The 17,157-nt window shown below is 46.0% G+C and overlaps 12 protein-coding genes across 12 annotated transcripts; 6 read left to right on the top strand and 6 right to left on the bottom strand.

Annotated features, from left to right (window-relative positions):
* Positions 1 to 393: 393 nt before the first annotated feature.
* Positions 394 to 924, bottom strand: KUCA_T00005599001 (uncharacterized protein; the record flags this gene model as incomplete). The annotated part of the gene is made up of 1 exon (XM_022600408.1): positions 394 to 924. The coding sequence occupies one exon, from the start codon at positions 922 to 924 to the stop codon at positions 394 to 396; it is 531 nt and encodes a 176-aa protein (XP_022461590.1).
* A 1,579-nt stretch (positions 925 to 2,503) lies between these two features.
* KUCA_T00005598001 (uncharacterized protein) lies at positions 2,504 to 5,182 on the top strand (the record flags this gene model as incomplete). Its single annotated transcript, XM_022600397.1, has 1 exon — positions 2,504 to 5,182. The coding sequence occupies one exon, from the start codon at positions 2,504 to 2,506 to the stop codon at positions 5,180 to 5,182; it is 2,679 nt and encodes an 892-aa protein (XP_022461589.1).
* Positions 5,183 to 5,434: 252 nt separating this feature from the next.
* KUCA_T00005597001 (uncharacterized protein) lies at positions 5,435 to 6,199 on the bottom strand (the record flags this gene model as incomplete). The annotated part of the gene is made up of 1 exon (XM_022600386.1): positions 5,435 to 6,199. The coding sequence occupies one exon, from the start codon at positions 6,197 to 6,199 to the stop codon at positions 5,435 to 5,437; it is 765 nt and encodes a 254-aa protein (XP_022461588.1).
* Positions 6,200 to 7,217: 1,018 nt separating this feature from the next.
* KUCA_T00005596001 (uncharacterized protein) lies at positions 7,218 to 7,862 on the bottom strand (the record flags this gene model as incomplete). Its single annotated transcript, XM_022600375.1, has 1 exon — positions 7,218 to 7,862. The coding sequence occupies one exon, from the start codon at positions 7,860 to 7,862 to the stop codon at positions 7,218 to 7,220; it is 645 nt and encodes a 214-aa protein (XP_022461587.1).
* Positions 7,863 to 9,715: 1,853 nt separating this feature from the next.
* KUCA_T00005595001 (uncharacterized protein) lies at positions 9,716 to 11,614 on the top strand (the record flags this gene model as incomplete). Its single annotated transcript, XM_022600364.1, has 1 exon — positions 9,716 to 11,614. The coding sequence occupies one exon, from the start codon at positions 9,716 to 9,718 to the stop codon at positions 11,612 to 11,614; it is 1,899 nt and encodes a 632-aa protein (XP_022461586.1).
* Positions 11,615 to 11,715: 101 nt separating this feature from the next.
* On the bottom strand, positions 11,716 to 12,255 carry KUCA_T00005594001 (uncharacterized protein; the record flags this gene model as incomplete). Its single annotated transcript, XM_022600353.1, has 1 exon — positions 11,716 to 12,255. One exon carries the CDS (start codon positions 12,253 to 12,255, stop codon positions 11,716 to 11,718), a length of 540 nt encoding a protein of 179 aa, XP_022461585.1.
* A 213-nt stretch (positions 12,256 to 12,468) lies between these two features.
* On the top strand, positions 12,469 to 13,459 carry KUCA_T00005593001 (uncharacterized protein; the record flags this gene model as incomplete). Its single annotated transcript, XM_022606329.1, has 2 exons — positions 12,469 to 12,984; positions 13,043 to 13,459. The coding sequence occupies 2 exons, from the start codon at positions 12,469 to 12,471 to the stop codon at positions 13,457 to 13,459; spliced, it is 933 nt and encodes a 310-aa protein (XP_022461584.1).
* Positions 13,460 to 13,505: 46 nt separating this feature from the next.
* On the bottom strand, positions 13,506 to 13,991 carry KUCA_T00005592001 (uncharacterized protein; the record flags this gene model as incomplete). Its single annotated transcript, XM_022606318.1, has 1 exon — positions 13,506 to 13,991. One exon carries the CDS (start codon positions 13,989 to 13,991, stop codon positions 13,506 to 13,508), a length of 486 nt encoding a protein of 161 aa, XP_022461583.1.
* A 203-nt stretch (positions 13,992 to 14,194) lies between these two features.
* On the top strand, positions 14,195 to 14,636 carry KUCA_T00005591001 (uncharacterized protein; the record flags this gene model as incomplete). The annotated part of the gene is made up of 2 exons (XM_022606307.1): positions 14,195 to 14,203; positions 14,256 to 14,636. 2 exons carry the CDS (start codon positions 14,195 to 14,197, stop codon positions 14,634 to 14,636), a joined length of 390 nt encoding a protein of 129 aa, XP_022461582.1.
* A 79-nt stretch (positions 14,637 to 14,715) lies between these two features.
* KUCA_T00005590001 (uncharacterized protein) lies at positions 14,716 to 15,822 on the bottom strand (the record flags this gene model as incomplete). Its single annotated transcript, XM_022606296.1, has 1 exon — positions 14,716 to 15,822. The coding sequence occupies one exon, from the start codon at positions 15,820 to 15,822 to the stop codon at positions 14,716 to 14,718; it is 1,107 nt and encodes a 368-aa protein (XP_022461581.1).
* A 241-nt stretch (positions 15,823 to 16,063) lies between these two features.
* KUCA_T00005589001 (uncharacterized protein) lies at positions 16,064 to 16,153 on the top strand (the record flags this gene model as incomplete). The annotated part of the gene is made up of 1 exon (XM_022606285.1): positions 16,064 to 16,153. One exon carries the CDS (start codon positions 16,064 to 16,066, stop codon positions 16,151 to 16,153), a length of 90 nt encoding a protein of 29 aa, XP_022461580.1.
* A 209-nt stretch (positions 16,154 to 16,362) lies between these two features.
* On the top strand, positions 16,363 to 17,033 carry KUCA_T00005588001 (uncharacterized protein; the record flags this gene model as incomplete). Its single annotated transcript, XM_022606274.1, has 2 exons — positions 16,363 to 16,382; positions 16,475 to 17,033. 2 exons carry the CDS (start codon positions 16,363 to 16,365, stop codon positions 17,031 to 17,033), a joined length of 579 nt encoding a protein of 192 aa, XP_022461579.1.
* Between the last annotated feature and the right edge of the window lie 124 nt (positions 17,034 to 17,157).

The following is a 17,157-nucleotide window of genomic DNA, read 5'->3' as shown; positions in this document are numbered from 1 at the left end:
CAACTCCTTGAGGCCTCCCTGGCAAGGAGATATATTTGCGTGTGTCAACCAACCATCTCTGCCCGCTCGGTCCGGCAGCGTGGGGAGAAGACGTGCCCCGCAAAATTTGACATTGAAAAAGACAATGGCCGAGAAGTACGATTTTGTTCGGTGCCTACAGAGAGTTGTTTTGTATGTTAAATATTGTTTTTTGTTTTCTTTTATGGAACCCAACCGGTCGACAATCCTAGACGACATACCAATAAAAATAAAGAAGCTAAGCGTGGTTTCCTTTGCTAGCACTGCTGAACATAGCCAAATCCGAACTCGTGATAGTGTACACAGATGCCTGAGACTCTTTTTCAGACCCTCTGCAAAATAGTCTCAGGAGAATTGAAAGGTGCAATAATACCTTTACAATCTGAAATTGTTAAGCTGATGGATCTCATCAGCCCAGGGCTGGCTTCCGCATTTCAAGTCAAACCCCGTCTCCATCACTCTAGGTACCGAGTTCAACTCGGACCTCAACCACAAATAATAGTTCTCCTGTGGCTTGCTCAGATTTTCCTCGCGTGTCAACATATTCAGTATCGTTCCTGTAGACGTCGCAGGTGCAATAGATGGTGTTCCGCATTCGGACTCATAATCCGACTCAGAATCGTTCTCGTGGATCAATGAGGGTATACTTGAGTTGCGAGAGTCTGTCCGCAGCTTTAGGGGCGCAGTTGTGTAATTGTTGTAGTAGGAGTCCAACAAAGGAATAGAATTGATCTCATCGCTCGATTTCACGATCTGACTTGGATACAGCCATTCGTTCTTGTGGTGAGAATCATTATGCGAGCACTTCGCCTGAGAGTCCACTAGACGGCATCTCTCAGAACAATATAGTGAATTGGCCATACAGGGTTGGCCATCAACCAGGCAAAATTCGTCCTGGATAAACATTGTATCTAGGTGTTGGCGTGAAATGTTGGAGTGGGGGATCCGATAAGTGCGATAGGTTCACTGGCAGTCAACTATGGCCAGTGAGATGGTAATCCTGGTGTATATGGATATCACGAATATATATATCAGGTATAAACACCTATTGAGTGATGAGCGCAAGAGTGAAGAAAATAGTGAACCAAGCTCTAAAATTCGGTGGAAATTTCGGCCCACCGTGTGGAATATATACTCGCTCCACTTTGTGGTGACACATCACGTGCTATGCGAACAATTTCGATTGTGGTGGAAATTAGCGCCAATCCCAGCGTTCTGAGTTAATTATGGCACAATCCTTTGACGATAGTGGTGATGAGATTTGCGATTGCCGCACGCCATTTGGAGCAATATGGTGGATAATCCGCCAAAACCGAGGTTGTGACCCATCAATGAGTCACGAGAAATTCATCAATCGAAAAAAATTGTATGTGTTTGATACCTGTGTCGTGACCAGAGTGAAATTACTGCAATAATTGGTGATAACGGTTGAGCAGTTTCATAACTGCTATCATCTCGCCATTTTCGGAATAGCCATGCCGCAAAAAAAATTCTTCGCAATAATAAAGTTCAGTTTCCTGTTTGACGTTGTTTATCGGACTGATCAGTACTCACTGTAACCTCTAGCCCCCACCCGAATATTCTGGGTGGAGTTTCCTTATTGAGATAAAGCGTGGGATGTTTCTATCCGGCCAAGTCAGCGGTTCCAAACGTGACCATTCTTGAGTGGTGTCACGACTCGGTCTCAGTTCCCAATATTTGGTTTTGAGCAGTTGTTGTTCACCTCCGATAAGACGATAAGATTAGGTCAGTAGGTGCCGACTGGTTATTGATGGAGCAATCGCCAAAGAAACGTTTCCACGAAAACTGATTTGGGAAACATGACCCAAGGACTTTTAACACCTAAGGTAAAGTGCTAATTCCACACCACAGTAGACGTCCCCACAAATTTGGTGATCTGATAAACAGAAGGGTCATTTTGAACCATGCACTCACAACAAAGCAATTTTGCATCTTTTTAGCTCTCGCACGCTCATCTGTTGCTATTTAAAGCGCTAACGCAAGGTATGGCTCAACAATAAGGATTGTGCTGCACTTGACGTGGAACGGGCAACGCAGAGAGAAAAGGTATACAGTATGAGCTCAAACGATGTTGGTCTGTTTCAATCGTAGATGCTCAAAATATTCAAACACCAAATTTTGGGAACACACTCTTTCGGCACGGCACCAAGCACGTTTTTGTGCAACATGAGTACCGCACTACCGCAATTCCCCCAACTCAAACTTCGCGTTTACGCAAACGGCACTTCCACAAAGGCGTCATTGTACCACATTAACATACCGGATCAAGCAAAGAGCAGGTGAAGAATTTGCAACTGTAAGATTTTTGTGAATAGCGTTTTTGTTATAGCTGGAATTTTCTGCAGTTGACGTTGCCATACCCCACACTATACTGCTTGGAAGACATTGTTGTGGGCGAAGTATACCAGGCAAAAAAGCCGCCTGAAAGCCTCTTCAAACCTTCTTAATTGCTCTTTAAACAATCATGCTTCTGGCCAAGTCGAGATCGCTGTTGCGTGCAAACCGATATGTTCTGGTGTGTGTTGCGTCTATCCTGTTCGTTACCGTGAACTTCCTTTTTGTGATGAGGACTTATACTTTGGATGAGGAGTTCATTGAGCTTGACGTGTTGAATGACAGTGATCTCAGCTTCAAGGAAAGATACCTGAAGACTCTGAAAGACCCCCAGACAAACTTGGTGTCATACTCTGACTCCTCCATGGTGTATGACAAGCTGAGGATTCTTGACTTTGTGGACACTCTCATTAACGAGCCAATTAACGAGTTCTCAATCTCGTTGACTAGGGATCCGTATGAGCTGATTTTGAAGTCCGAAACAGATTTTATTGGTCTGCAACCGGCTGAAAAGGCCCAGTTTTACACCAACATCGTCCGCGATTGCAAGTGGAGGTTCCGTCCGATTCAGGAAAAAATCTACCGGGATCAGTATGATCACCAACGGTATTTGGACATCCGCATAGCAAAATGGAGCAAGATAAAGGAAATTATTAGTGAGGCGGATTACAAAGCTCTAGGTTTGGATGAGAAGGACTTTGAAACTGCCATTTTGAACAATAAGAAGCTCAAGATTGAGCATAATAAGAAGTCCATTGACGAAATTCAAAACAGTTTGAAACATTTGCGGTTGTTCAACAATATCTACCTAGATGGTGATGAGAGCGATTCGCTTGATGAACAGTGTTCGCAGATGACTGACGTCCAGTTTCCTTGGATGTCGGGCATCCTTCCTGCTGCTTCCAGATGGGATAAGAAATCATCTCATTTAGTGGATCTATATCCCGTGGACAGAAAGTGTATTGTCAAGAAGATTCGTGCCAATTTAAAGGGACGCGGAATTGTTATTTCGACTAATGACAGGCTCGTGAACGAGCTTAGTGGTCTCATCGCTTTGCTCAGAGTGTTGGGAAATGAATATCCAATCCAGATTTTCCATTCCGACGATTTGTCAGTCCAATCTCAGAAACAATTGAACAAAATAGCGACGGACACCGTGATCAACCTGCCCAAATCTTATAGTACTGTTAAGGGCAAGTTCAACTCCAAGATCCCCAAGCAAGACATCACCTTTGTGGATGTTTCACGCGTGGTGGACATCAGATATAAAGAATACTTCAAGCATTGGTCAAACAAGCTTTTGGCGTACCAATTCAATACTTTTGAAGAGATGATGATGCTGGACACGGACACAGTGCCGTTGCTTCCTCCTGAAGACTATTTCAAGATGAAGAACTACAAATCGGCGGGTGCCTCTTTCTTCAGAGACCGTGAAGCAAACAACTTTTTGTTCCCGGAGGTTGTTGACTTCTTCAAGCAGTTTTTGACTACCGATAAAGACTTTGAGGTGTTGCAATTGCCCTTGCCAACTGAAGCTTTGACTCGAAACAGATTCTTCCACGATCGCGCGCGCCATTTTATGGAGGCCGGGCTTTTCTGTATCAACAGACGCCAGCATTTCAATGGAATACTCGGATCTCTTCAACTGAATTTCTTTTCTTTCGTCATGGAGACAGTTCATGGCGAGAAGGAGCTCATTTGGATGGGTCCCCAGTTCATGGGAGACAACAACTATCTGTTCAATCTCAATCCCGCGGTAGCCGTTGGAGAACTGACCTCAGATGAGTTCCTTGAATCCAAGAAGAGTCAAGAATTGTGCTCCACTCATCCGGGACATCTCTCTGACGAGGATTCGAAGACGGTTGTCTGGTTCAATTCCGGTTTCAGCACGTGCAAGAAGCCAGAGGCTTACTTCAAAGATATCCATTTCGAAAGAAACTCGAAACTGCAGTTGAAAGAATTGAAGAACAACTACATTGCTCCTTTGAAGGTGAAAGCGGTTATCAAGCCACCACCTGGAGAATACGAGGTTCCAAACTTGGAAGACCACTACGAGCCCAGTCGTGGCTGGATCATGACCACACAGTGTGAGAATTACATGTGGTGTGCCTATGACCATCTTGGAGGAGGTACAATGGACGACGATGTTCCACGTGGTGTTGTCCACGAGTACACAGCAGAACAGACCCAGCTTTGGGGATTTTATGGTGAGGTTTGGGTGGATTACTTCAATCTAGGATCCACCATGGACGAGGACTTCTACCTGGATGAAGACGATTATGATGAAGTCAGTGGAGGTAACAGACTTCTTTCCAGTGAAGGAGGCTCTGTTGGGCTGCCCAAGGGTGTCAATCCCCAAATCAACCCTAAACCTGTTAATCCGCATACCAAGAACGGGAAGAGCAAGGGCCTTGTCTCTAGTGATAGTCTGGTGAAAGATCCGAAGTCTGCTTCTGATGGTGATGCTACCCGTTCCGATGATGGTGATGATGACGAGCTGACGGCGTTGACAAATAAGATTAAAGACAAAATGGAGTCCAACGTGGAGTCCAGCGCAGAGTCCGAAGAGCTGGTAGAAGACACCGAGGAAGGCCCCTTGAAAAAGGCAAAGGCAAAGGCAAAGACTGGAGGCAAAACAGAAGGCAAGACTGAAGAAGGGGGAAAGGTGAGTGATACTGAGGCTCAAAAGAAGCCAAAAGATCCAAGTAAAAACGTCGAAGATCTATCTGGCTTCACTGAAGACTCACCTGAAGAAGTCAATGAAAAGATGGTGAAAGAGGTGCTAGGTGAGGCTCCCAAGGAAGCTTAGTTGAAATAATAACCCGTTTTATGGCGATTAGAAGCAAACTCTGAGTTTCTTCATGTCTTTTTTGATGCCTATAGTTATTATCTGCGTTATTTATGATAATTAAGATTTTCTGCATAGTTTATGGTCAGTAGTACAGACTGTATGATCGCTATTTCCATGCGAACTAGGAACGGACTGTGGAGACTTGGCTTCATTGCTGTTCGTAGTGTATGATTAAAATATTCTCCTAGAATATTTATGCCCCTTTATAAACTATATGATCTTCCAGATCTCCAACCCCATGACCTGGAACTGTTCCTCACGACTCAACGGCTCGTTGCCAAACGTATCCACCGTCGAACTGGCACCTTTGACTAAGTTCTCGTCTATCCAGAGACCAAACTTACCGTTTCCCGAACCGATTGAGATGAAGCTGTGATTCGAGTATATGATGAAGTCGTTCAGCGAGGTGTATGGGAAAACTTTGAGCCGAAACTGCACAGGAAGTGAGGAGCTAGACGAGTTTGTTAGGTCTTCAGTAAGACTCGGAATCCGGCCCTTCTCCACCTTCCACAAAAAACACTCGCCATTTCCGTAATAAGCCCTTCTATCCATTGGCCTGAGGTGTTCGTTCAGATAGCACCCAAACTTGTCGTGGTTCTGATCATAAACCACCAGAAGATACCCGATCTTCTTGCCGGTTTCCGACCGGTCAGGGAGTGAGGAGCTGTACAGTGTACTCAATGAGCTTCCATTCTGCTCCAACGAATAGCAGAGCTTCCAATTGTGCGTTATTTGCAGTCTCAACGGCAAGTGCAATCTAAGGTCCTCTGCCAATCCCAGATCGAGCAGTCGCTGTTTGGTGGCTGTCTTGTACCCTGTCAGCTCCAGTTTCGTCAACGGAGGATCCACCCACCCTATTGGGGACGGCGATGGCGACTTTGACGGCTGTTGGAACGGTGAGCTTGACCTGGAGCTGCTCATGCTGAAAGCCTTCCTGAGCTTACTCCTGGTGGAGTCTCTGAGGCCTTCTCCCATTGGTGGCTGTGGGTCAAAATAAGTGATAAGTCCAAGTCTTGATCAATTCCCGCGAACAAACACACTTTTACGAGTGTTTGGATATCGAATCAGAAGAAGTATCCCAGTTAGAGTGTTAGTTGAGTGGGATTAAGTACTCACAACGTCATTGACCTGAATTTGGTATGCCTATCAATATGATAGTACACGACCTTTCCGGAAGCAGGCAGCGTAGTAAGATTGCGTTAATAGGTCGTGATAGGGGACTATCAGAGAAGACTGTGTTTGAATACGATATCGCTGAAAATGTCGGTTTGAGGTGTCTGAAGTTGGCGGAGAAATAAATTCTATATTTTTCTGTTGGAATCTTCATGGTTTGGAGTTCTGGCAGGCCTGGTGATCCCGTGGATCATGTGGATACTGTGGATCTTAAGACCTTGTGGAACTCGTAAACCATGTGTTGGGGATGGTCTGAATATTCTGCATTCACAAATCAAGTTGGAAAATATCCCTACTGACAGCTCTCATACCTCATGGGTACGATTCAACTATGCCTATTGACAATTAGATAACGAGGCAAATCCGCATTGCAGTCTTATCATCGAGAAGCTGTGCGGCGCGGTCTCTCAAAGCTGTTGCATCTCGGCGATATCATGCCCCTCAGCGGAGAGTGTTTCAAGAAAAAATATGTGACCAATAATGCAAAGCCAGGTGAATTATTTCGGGCTTTTGTCCTGATGACCTAAATTCTTCTATACGTTCTCTGTCTCAACCCCAGGTTGGGCCCTCGCTATCCCCGGTACCCTCGGACCCGAATCAGCACCCTCTGATTTTAGTAAATGCTAAACCCCTTCCCCACAACCCATTTTTGTTGAAATGGTCCCGGAAGACATATCCTAACAAGCACAAAGATGCTATTTCTTTGATGTATTTTGAAATCCGTAAAAAGAAAGAGTTGGCTTAGTTGTTATCTCTCGAATCAATAATGTATATATATATTACGTTTTCTAATTTGTTTTAGTTCCTCCCTCCATGCACGTCATGCGGATGCCCCGGATTTACCTACTTTCAAGAAACATGCCAAGAAAACGGCCACGGAACCACAACCAATGGCCAGCAAATAGGCGTTTTTGAACCCATCGAAGAGCTCTGGAATATGCTGATCCTGCTCTGGTGTGCCGTAATACGGGTTTCTTGCACCTACCAAAGCACTGGATATGGCAAGTCCAATTATCCCGGCAAACTGCATGACGGTGTTGAAGACACCCGAAGCCGAACTTTGCAGCTCTCTAGAGACTGAGCTCAAAGTCACCATATTTGCCACGTTATACGAAATATCTCCACCAATCACAGTGAAACTGAAGGCCCAAAACGGACCAAGCCAATATGACCTGTGTATGTCCATTGTCTCCCATACTATAGCACCGCCCAGAAAACCCAGACCTCCTATCACCATAAAAATTCGCCCTGACACAAGATGAAATGTAAATGCCACCACAACATTAGCACTCACGGCCACGATGGTCATGGTTAAGAAACACGCAGTAGTTCTCAAAGGCGTATAGCCCAGGACATCTTCGAAGTACTGCATAGCGTAATATGTCAAAATACCATAAAATTCTGTCCAGCCCATTGCCACTATTACCATCGTGATGGTAAAATCCTTGCTTTTCCATATTCCCATCGGTATCAGTGGCTTTTTAGGCACGTATGTTTCATAAACCCCAAGAGCTATGATCAAGAGAACGCCGATAACCAACAGCGCAATCACATAGGGAGTCTTCCACCCCTTATCGGCAGCATCTGCCTGAGTCAGAGAGAATGCCAAAAGCGTGAATCCCGACATCGACAAAAACGCTCCAGTGATGTCCATCGCTTTCACAATTTCAAATGCTTTCTTCCAGTCAATCACCTTGTCTGTGGGGATGAAAAAGAACGCAGCAACCGCGAGAGAGCCGTATAGAATCGTCATGAAAAAATGAATAGCTCTCCAGCTAATTAGCTGGGTGCATATCCCTCCCACTATGAACCCAACACAGTTTCCAATTGGAGCTCCGCCGCTAAAACAAGCCATGACTCTGTTCTTCCTCTGTCCAGGTCTATAGGTACTCCCCAATATGCCAGCCGCAGCAGGTGTTCCGGCCGCTATAGACATTCCTTGCAATCCTCTCATGACACAAAGGGCAATGAAATTGTGCATAAAGCCTCCAATAAGCGCAAAGGTGGCATATCCAATATACCCAATTATCATTACGTTCTTTCTACCGAGAGCATCTGCCATCCCACCCAGCAAAAGCACGAACGAGCCAGACCCCAGAAATACAGACCCTGAGGCCCATGCCATCGACCCACCAGTAATCCCAAAGTGATTGGTTGTGGTAGGCATAGATATCTGGTATGACCCGTTTGCCAAGGATGATGCGGCTGGAGCCAGGGATAAAACCACCACCGCAATGACCTCATGGAAAGTCGTCCGAAATACCCTGGGTCGTTTATTTGCATCAGGGGTGTCGTAGTCTTCATTTTCAGCTCCTCTTGTTGGGGGTTGGGGTTTCGGCGATTGAATCGATGCGGCTCGGTCTTGATTCTCGAGATCCACCTCTTCCATCTTTGGTTCTTTGCGCTCTGAATATTTCATGTTCCAACAGTTTATACTCAGCTGGTCCTCAATTGTCTTAATGGAATATCATTGCGGTACATTTCCCTTTTTTATAGACTGGTTTTCAGAGACATTTTTTCAAAGACATTTGTTCAAAAAGACATTTTTACAGTGGCCTCCTATCACTACTCTTCTTAACCGTAACTCACTTGCTGCAGCCCAAAGTATGCGTGCATAAAAAGTGAAAGCCTGCATGTTCAGTGTTCCGGTTTCGGTTGTTCGGTTTTACAATTGGATAGAGCACACTTTTATAGAATGCTGAATCAGTTCTGACAAAACAATGATTCTCTACGTTTCAAACTATTAGCGAATGAAAACTTCAAACATGCCCTAAAGTTCCTGAATAATTTACTTTTTCAAAAGTCATATTCTTGCTTTGTCCTGACGCGCCTCGATGTCCTTGTTGCACGTGATTTAAAACCCAAACCGAAAACGACCCTCGGTAGAAATCCGAAAATCCGGATTTTGCCCTGCCCCAGGTACAGCGCTCGCTCGCCACTGCCATTCCTTATCCTAGACTTGGTTCATGACCCACAAAATCGTTTAGAAAGACCATGACAATTGGCCAGAGGATTGCTTAATTTTTGAGGCTGATTATGCTGATACCGTACTCAAAAGTAAGCTGATTGCCGGGCAACCAGCCTAGTGCAAATAAGGTCGTGTCAAGGTCTCGCTAGACCGGACCTGTTTCCTCGGCCCCGATTTCAACGTTCTCTTGCCGAAGCCGCATCATCGCACATTGATCCGGGCTTAGTTGCTCTCTGATCCAAGCCTCCAAGCCAATTTCACCTTTGCTTGTTTGTTTTTTCTTGTTTTTCCTTGTTGTTCTTCGAGCAATTTGCCAAGTTTCCGAGTGCTCTCGATACGCCTACAACACAATGAAATTACCTATCGTTCTCCTGAGTACGCTGGTGCCTGCCCTGGCCTGGTCACCAACAGACTCGTATGCCCCAGGGAACGTCTCATGCCCGGCCTACGTTCATCAATCAGATACCGGGTTGGTCCGAGCAGCCGACTCGCTAAGTGACGACGAGTCCACCTGGATCGACAAAAGGCACGAGATCACGGACAAAAACTTGATCTCGTGGCTCGAGCACGCGAACATTACCGATTTCAAGCCCGCGGATTTCATCAACAACGCGAACCGTTCCATCAACATTGCCGTTGCTTTCAGTGGAGGTGGATACAGGGCCATGCTCAACGGAGCAGGCCAGTTGTCTGCTTTGGATAACAGAACAGAAGGTGCTTACGAACACGGTCTTGGTGGTCTCATCGAGTCCACTACGTATCTTGCAGGCTTGTCCGGTGGAAACTGGTTGGTGGGTACTTTGGCCTGGAATAACTGGACCTCGGTTCAATCCATTGTGGATGGAAACGGCATTTGGGATCTTAGGCATTCCATCATTTCCCCTGGTGGTTTTAATGTCTTCAAGGACCTAGGCTATTGGGACGACATTGATGATGATCTCGACGCTAAAGAAGACGCAGGCTATGACCTTTCGCTTACTGATGTCTGGGGTCGTACTCTTTCTCATCAATTCTTTCCCAATTACACCGATGCCGGAGCTGCTCTGACATTCTCCACTTTGAGAGATGCCTCTGTGTTCAAGTCTCACCAGATGCCATTTCCAGTGGTAGTTGCTGATGGAAGAACTCCCGGCTCATATGTTATCAGCGGCAACTCCACCATTTTCGAGTTCAATCCATTCGAAATGGGCTCCTGGGATCCTTCGCTGTATTCTTTCACGGATGTGAAGTACCTCGGAACCCCTACCAAGAATGGAGTGCCTACCGATGATTGTGTTGGTGGGTTTGAGAATACCGGCTTCATCATGGGAACTTCGTCTACCCTCTTTAACCAGTTCATTCTTCAGCTCAACACCTCTTCGCTTTCAGGTGCTTTGTACGATATCGTCGAGCATTTCCTCAAGGATCTGAGTGATGATGACAACGATATCGCCTCGTACACTCCTAACCCCTTCTATGGTACCAAGTGGGCAGGTGTGGAGAGTATCGTCAAGAACGAAACTCTTTACCTGGTTGATGGTGGAGAAGACGATCAGAACATCCCGCTGTATCCTCTTCTGCAGTCTCAGCGTGACGTTGACGTAATAATTGCCTTTGACAACTCTGCCGATACCGACCAGTACTGGCCCAATGGAACCTCGTTGGTTTACTCGTACGAACGTCAATTCTCGACTCAGGGTAACGGTACTGCTTTCCCATACGTTCCAGATATGGAGACGTTTTTGGCTTTGAATCTGACTGCGAAACCAGCCTTTTTTGGCTGCAACGGCTCTAACCTGACTTCGCTGCTGGACGAGGTCGGAGCCGAGACCGTTCCTCCTTTGGTCGTTTACATGGCTAACAGGCCATTTTCGTACCAAAGTAACACCTCTACTTTCAAACTTTCATATACCGACGAAGAGAGAAACTCGATTATTCAGAACGGATTTGAGGTGGCCTCTCGTCTAAATATGACTTTGGATGACGAATGGCGTGCCTGTCTTGGTTGTGCAATTGTTCAGCGTGAATTTGAGCGTCAAGGAAAGTCCATTGGTGAACAATGCACCAAGTGCTTTTCTGAATACTGTTGGGATGGATCCTATGATGACGACAGTGTCATTGGTGTGAATTATACCACTGATGGTTTGACCAATGGAGACCAATCCACAGAAGGTTCTAGTGGAACCGCCAAATCAGGTGCCAGTTTTGTTAATCCTGGCTGGGCCTTGGTAACCACGGTTTTGGCTGTCGTTATGGCGGTGACTCTTTAGAGAGTCGAAAAAAGAATTGCTACTATAGTTATGATTACCACTCTATGGAAAGTCCCTGTATACTCATATACCCTAGAAAATGATACTTTTTGTTTTCATCCTCATCTTTTCAACAACGAAAAAGTCGGAGACCCCAATACCTTGGCCCCACCAAGTTCCACTATCTCCATCACGAACTGGAATTCAACAATATTCACACCGCAAGCCTCGACTACCTTTCCTGCGGCCCCAGCACTTCCCCCTGTGGCAAGAACATCATCCACAACAACGACGTTTGATCCCTTGGGCATACAGTCAATCTGGATCTCGAAAATGTCCGACCCATACTCCTTCTTATATGGTGCAGATGCCAACTTTCCAGGTAATTTTCCCTGCTTTCTCACGGGCACGAATCCTGCGCCGATTTCCAGAGCAATTGCCAGTCCTATCAAAAACCCTTTTGCCTCAAGTCCAACCACGTAATCAACCTTCAAGCCTCTTTGTTCTATGTGTTTTGCAAATGCCCGTGCCATCCCCTTACATAGACGAGAAGATCTGAATACTGGCAAGAAGTCCTCGTAAAGAACGCCTTTCCTAGGGAAGTCGAAATATTGTTCTAACGCCCCGTTGATTTCCCTTGAAATAAGCTCGATTTCATCCATATCAGTCGATATTTGTATGAATTGTCCAATCTAGATCTGGTGTGCTGGATCTCGAGGTTCTACTGGTAGCTGATGCGATAAGGGCTACTTGAGCCGCGCGCGATATCTTCGGGCCGGGTAATGAAATTTTTCAGATGTTATTTAGTGAGCAGTGAACTTATGGTGTAGCTTGATCTTTGCTAGCCTTTTTAATTTGTCGTTATCGTCTCTTCAATGGGCACAAAACGCCAAAAGACCGCTCATCACACAATCAACTACGAAACGCTGACTTTTGATGAAGTGCTCCGTAATGTGCGGTCTTTGGAAGGTCCGCCAGGCGAGGGTCTAATACACGCGTGGATAGCTGAGGTTCCCGCGTCTGAATCGGCAAAAGTCCTAAGTGCAATACGAGAAGGTGTTGATGATACGGTTGATCTTAAACATCTCAAAAGATTCGTGAAGACAGCAAATGGAACCCTGCGTACACTGGTGTGTAGCGTGGATCATATGAAGAGACCACAGCTTGAAGAACTACTGCGGTCGGTCACAATCCTCAATATTACGGAGGAATTGGTTCCGGGGATATATCCTACAACTAAAGAGGTTTCCCTGGAACTTTCTGCAAAATACTGGCCCATCTCGTGGAAGGGTAACCCATTGGTACAGGAACTCAATGAATTGAAGGTGGATGTACCCGCAGTGAAGAAAAACCTGGAGTACATCGCGAAAATAGCGAAAGAGACCACAGGAGTGAGTTAATTTGTTTTTCTTCGGTCGTCTTGGATTTCTTTCTTATATATACTAACAGAAACAGCTGCCTATTGTGACTATGATGGTTGATTCCAGAGACCCACAGAGACGGGTAGTGAGTGTGGATTCTCGTGAAACCAACCAGTTGGCGCATTCTGTTATGCGTTGTATTCAAGAGGTGGCTGATCACGAGGTAGAGAGGCGAAAATTAGGCGAAGAACGCGATTACCTCTGTTTTGGATACGATGTCTATACCACCCATGAACCATGTGCAATGTGCTCCATGGCACTAGTACATTCGCGAGTTTCGAACCTGTACTATGTCAATCAAAGTCCTGTCACAGGTGCCATTGACCCTCAAAGTGGAAGTGGCTATTGCATCCATAGAGCACTCACATTGAACTGGAAGTTTGAAGCCTGGCATTGGCTAGAGGAACTGGATGTGGACAAAATAGCTCCGGATGTCTTTGTGTGAACCTATATGATGGGCTTTAGGACTTGTTCATTCTTTTGCATACTTTTCACTCTAACGCTGCCATGATCTCAGATTCCATCTCTTTCATATTACCAGTGATTTCGCGTACTGTAGCATTCATGTCCTCATCCGGTTCAGTTTCTAAACTATCGAGAGAGTCAACGATTCCACGCATGTCTACCAATCTCTGAGCAATTTCAATCTCGAGGTTGTCCACCATCGAATCCAGAGAACTGTCCAACACTTTCATCTGCCGCACTAGTTTCTCCAAAGTCTCTTCTTCAGTAGAAACCTGGGCTTCAGCCCCATCATCGGAGTCAATTTCATGTAACTCATGTCGTATAGAATCTGCCACGTCTTTCAGCCGTGACTCGTGTTGACGTCTCAGCGTCTTGTAGAGTGTATCTTCCAGCTCTGGAGTCACGCCTTTTTGCGATTGAGACACTATAGCACGGAATCGCTTCATCGGTACGGCATGTTCCAGTGATGACCGCGAGAGCAGATAGTCCGATAAAAGGGATGCAGTAGTCATGGAATAATAGAGAAAAATAGAACAAATACACAAGACAAAGGTACAGTCAAAAAGCCAAATATACCTGATCTGCTTATCCTGAGAAAGACGCGTCTTGATCAATTCGGAGGTACACGACACATCACCAGTCTAAGGCTCGTTGAAGAGAGGCAATGAGTTTTGCAAACGAACCATAAGACATCCAGACCATCACATATAATACCATGGAATTGGTGAGTGGCGACATATTGATAGATGCATCGTGTCTTTTACTAACCGTTACAGCTACCCGAGGGACAGAAGAATACCACCGAGGTGTCGTGGGAAGACCAGCAGAAGATCAACGAGTTCTCCAAACTGATCGGAAGAAAGGACGATTTGGAACAGCAACTGGCGGGCCAGAGGCAAGAAAAAGAATATCTTGATGATGTGGCACTAGAAATTGAACTTGTGGATGAAGATGAAAGACTCAACTACAAAGTTGGCGACACCTTTGTTCTGCTTAAGCAGGAGCAGGCCGTGGAAATGCTTGAACAAGACACCGCAGCTATAGATGCCAAAATTGAAAAACTCGAGTCTGCTGATGAAGAACTTGATCTACGACTCAAAGAGCTCAAAGCTCAATTGTATGCGCGGTTTGGAACTGCCATCAATCTTGAACGTTAGTCATAATCTACAACGCCGTGTACGCCAAAAACGTTTTATGATCTATTTTACAAAAGCCATTTTAAAGTTTTTCGTAGCCTCACAATGGCTTCATTGTGCCCTCCAGCTCGTCGTATCTCCGCCTGTACATCCGACGCTTTCCTCCGGGGAACTCCTCTCCAACACGCATGGACTCGCGCTTGAGTCTGCGGATGTTTCTTTCACGTTCAATCTCACGCTTTTCAATCTCCCATTGTGATAAAGTCTCGATGGTGGGCGACCATTCGCGTCCAAGGTCCTTGATGTCGAATCTCAGTCCCTGGCACTCGTAGTTCTCGCCCGAAAGCACCTCTGGAGATGTCTGATACACCTTATTCTGCTTAGGCAGGTCTTGTAGTTGCCACAGAGCCAGCTGGGGATTTTCGAGAAACTCGCGTTTCATCTTGAGTAGCATCTCGTGGAGCGCCTGTGCTATGGCAGGTCTGAACTCGGAAGAAAGTCCCATTTCCGAAACAACGGTATATGCAAAGTCCTCTGGAGTTAAGTCTTCGTTCAACAAATCCCACTCGAGATTGTCCTCGTACAAATCTTTGTCAAGGTTAACCGAAAGATGCACAATGATGTGTAGTCCATCGCCCTCCTTGGGCAAAGGCGTGGCAGCTATAGCCTGATACTCCTCTATCTGCGAAACAATAGAGGAAGCTATTTGCTGCTGGTATGAAGGAGGAAGCTCTAGGTCCTGACACATAGTTGCAGCAAACGCCTCTGGAGTGATCAACGACTCATTGGCATTCCACATAAACGCGTCCGAAATCTTAGCTGAATTGTATTCCAAGTTGATCTTGATCGGCACCATTACCACGGGCAACGACGCATTGTAGCGAAGCTCCTGTTCTGAGAAGGCTATTGGCCGCGTTTTGGGTGCTTCCTTACCCTGAAAGTTAGATAGGTCAATGGTGGGGTTCGCGTTTGCGCGTCTGGTGATCCCATCATCGTCGGAATCGTATGTATCGTCTTTGTCTTCGTCATCTTCAAACAAAAAGTCATCCCTATCAAACTCTGCGTAGTTGATGGCAGTGTGTGCCCTCTTGGTGCTTCTCGAGGGCACCGCCGCAACATACAATGACGTGTTCTCGTTGCGCAACCGCGTGGCAAACGATGTGGCCAACGCCTGAGGAAATAACGGTCTTTCTATCACTGGTGCCATTTCAACCGAGAAAAAATGAGATGTATTGGCGTAGTTGGTAAAGTTAGCGGTGATTATGTGCCTTACTATACAAATCCACGACACCAAATATGCCCATATCCCATGCTCACATGTACGCACTCGTGCCCATGTATACACAGGGTACCCTCAAAAAAATTTGTTCAGCCAAAATTGCCCACGATCTTTCGTCGGTGGCCTCTTTCCCTCAAGTTGCATCTGTCCAACCATCATATATATTACAATGTCCTTTTCTGATTTCTCTAAGGTCGAAACGATCTCCGCCTTGAACGCCTTCTTGGCCGACAAGTCGTACGTCTCTGGGTATGTATAAGATTTGCCACGGGGCAAGTGGAACTCGACTTGTTGAAAGAGTGAAGGTTGAGAAAGTTGATGAATGCTCTTGAAGCTTCTAGTTTTTTTTTGGAAGTTTTGCCATACTGTTGTCCAACTTGCTCAATCTTCTTCTCGTGTTCTGGATCAACCGCTATTCTGATGATTTAACTTGGTCCATGTTTATGATGCGGATTCAAGACCCGTAATATGAGTATCAACCCAAAGGTGTAACGCCTATCCTGACCAATAGCGGTTTTCAGTTGACATGAAGTCGAGATTCAATTTTGTTTTCTGAATCTTTTTGCTAACCAAATCCCAGTACTTCTGCCACCCAGGCTGACGTTGCCGTTTACAAGTCTTTCCAGAAGCAATTCCCAGACTTCTCCAGATGGTTCAACCACATCGCCTCTTTCACAGCCGAGTTCGAGACCTTGCCAGCCGGTGAGGCCCCAGCTGGTGCCAAGGAGGTTGCTGCTGAGGAGGACGACGACGATGAAGTCGACCTCTTCGGTTCCGATGACGATGAAGTTGATGCCGAGGCCGAGAAGGTGAAGCAACAGAGACTCGCCGAGTACGCCGCCAAGAAGGCTGCCAAGGGTCCTAAGCCAGCTGCCAAGTCGCTCGTCACTTTGGATGTCAAGCCATGGGATGACGAGACCGACCTCGAGGAGTTGTTGGCTAACGTTAAGGCCATCGAGAAGGACGGTCTCATCTGGGGTGCCCACACCTTCATCCCAGTTGGTTTCGGTATCAAGAAGTTGCAGATCAACATTGTTGTTGAGGATGACAAGGTCTCTCTTGAAGAGTTGCAGCAGGAAATCGAGGAGGACGAGGACCACGTCCAATCCACCGACATCGCCGCCATGTCGAAGTTGTAAGAAGGGAAGTTTTGTACGTTTCCAGAGCCTATTTACAATGTCAGTTTTGAAGATTGATTCTTTTTAATGATCCAAATCGGGATGCACAGGTGTAGAGTAAGCATTGGCTATTTCATTGGCTATT

Source organism: Kuraishia capsulata, genomic scaffold (genome assembly GCF_000576695.1).
Source record: "Kuraishia capsulata CBS 1993 genomic scaffold, Kuraishia_capsulata_scaffold_7, whole genome shotgun sequence".
NCBI lineage: Eukaryota > Fungi > Ascomycota > Pichiomycetes > Pichiales > Pichiaceae > Kuraishia > Kuraishia capsulata.
Note: the sequence above shows the minus strand (reverse complement) of the source record. Positions and strands in the feature narration are given on the sequence as shown.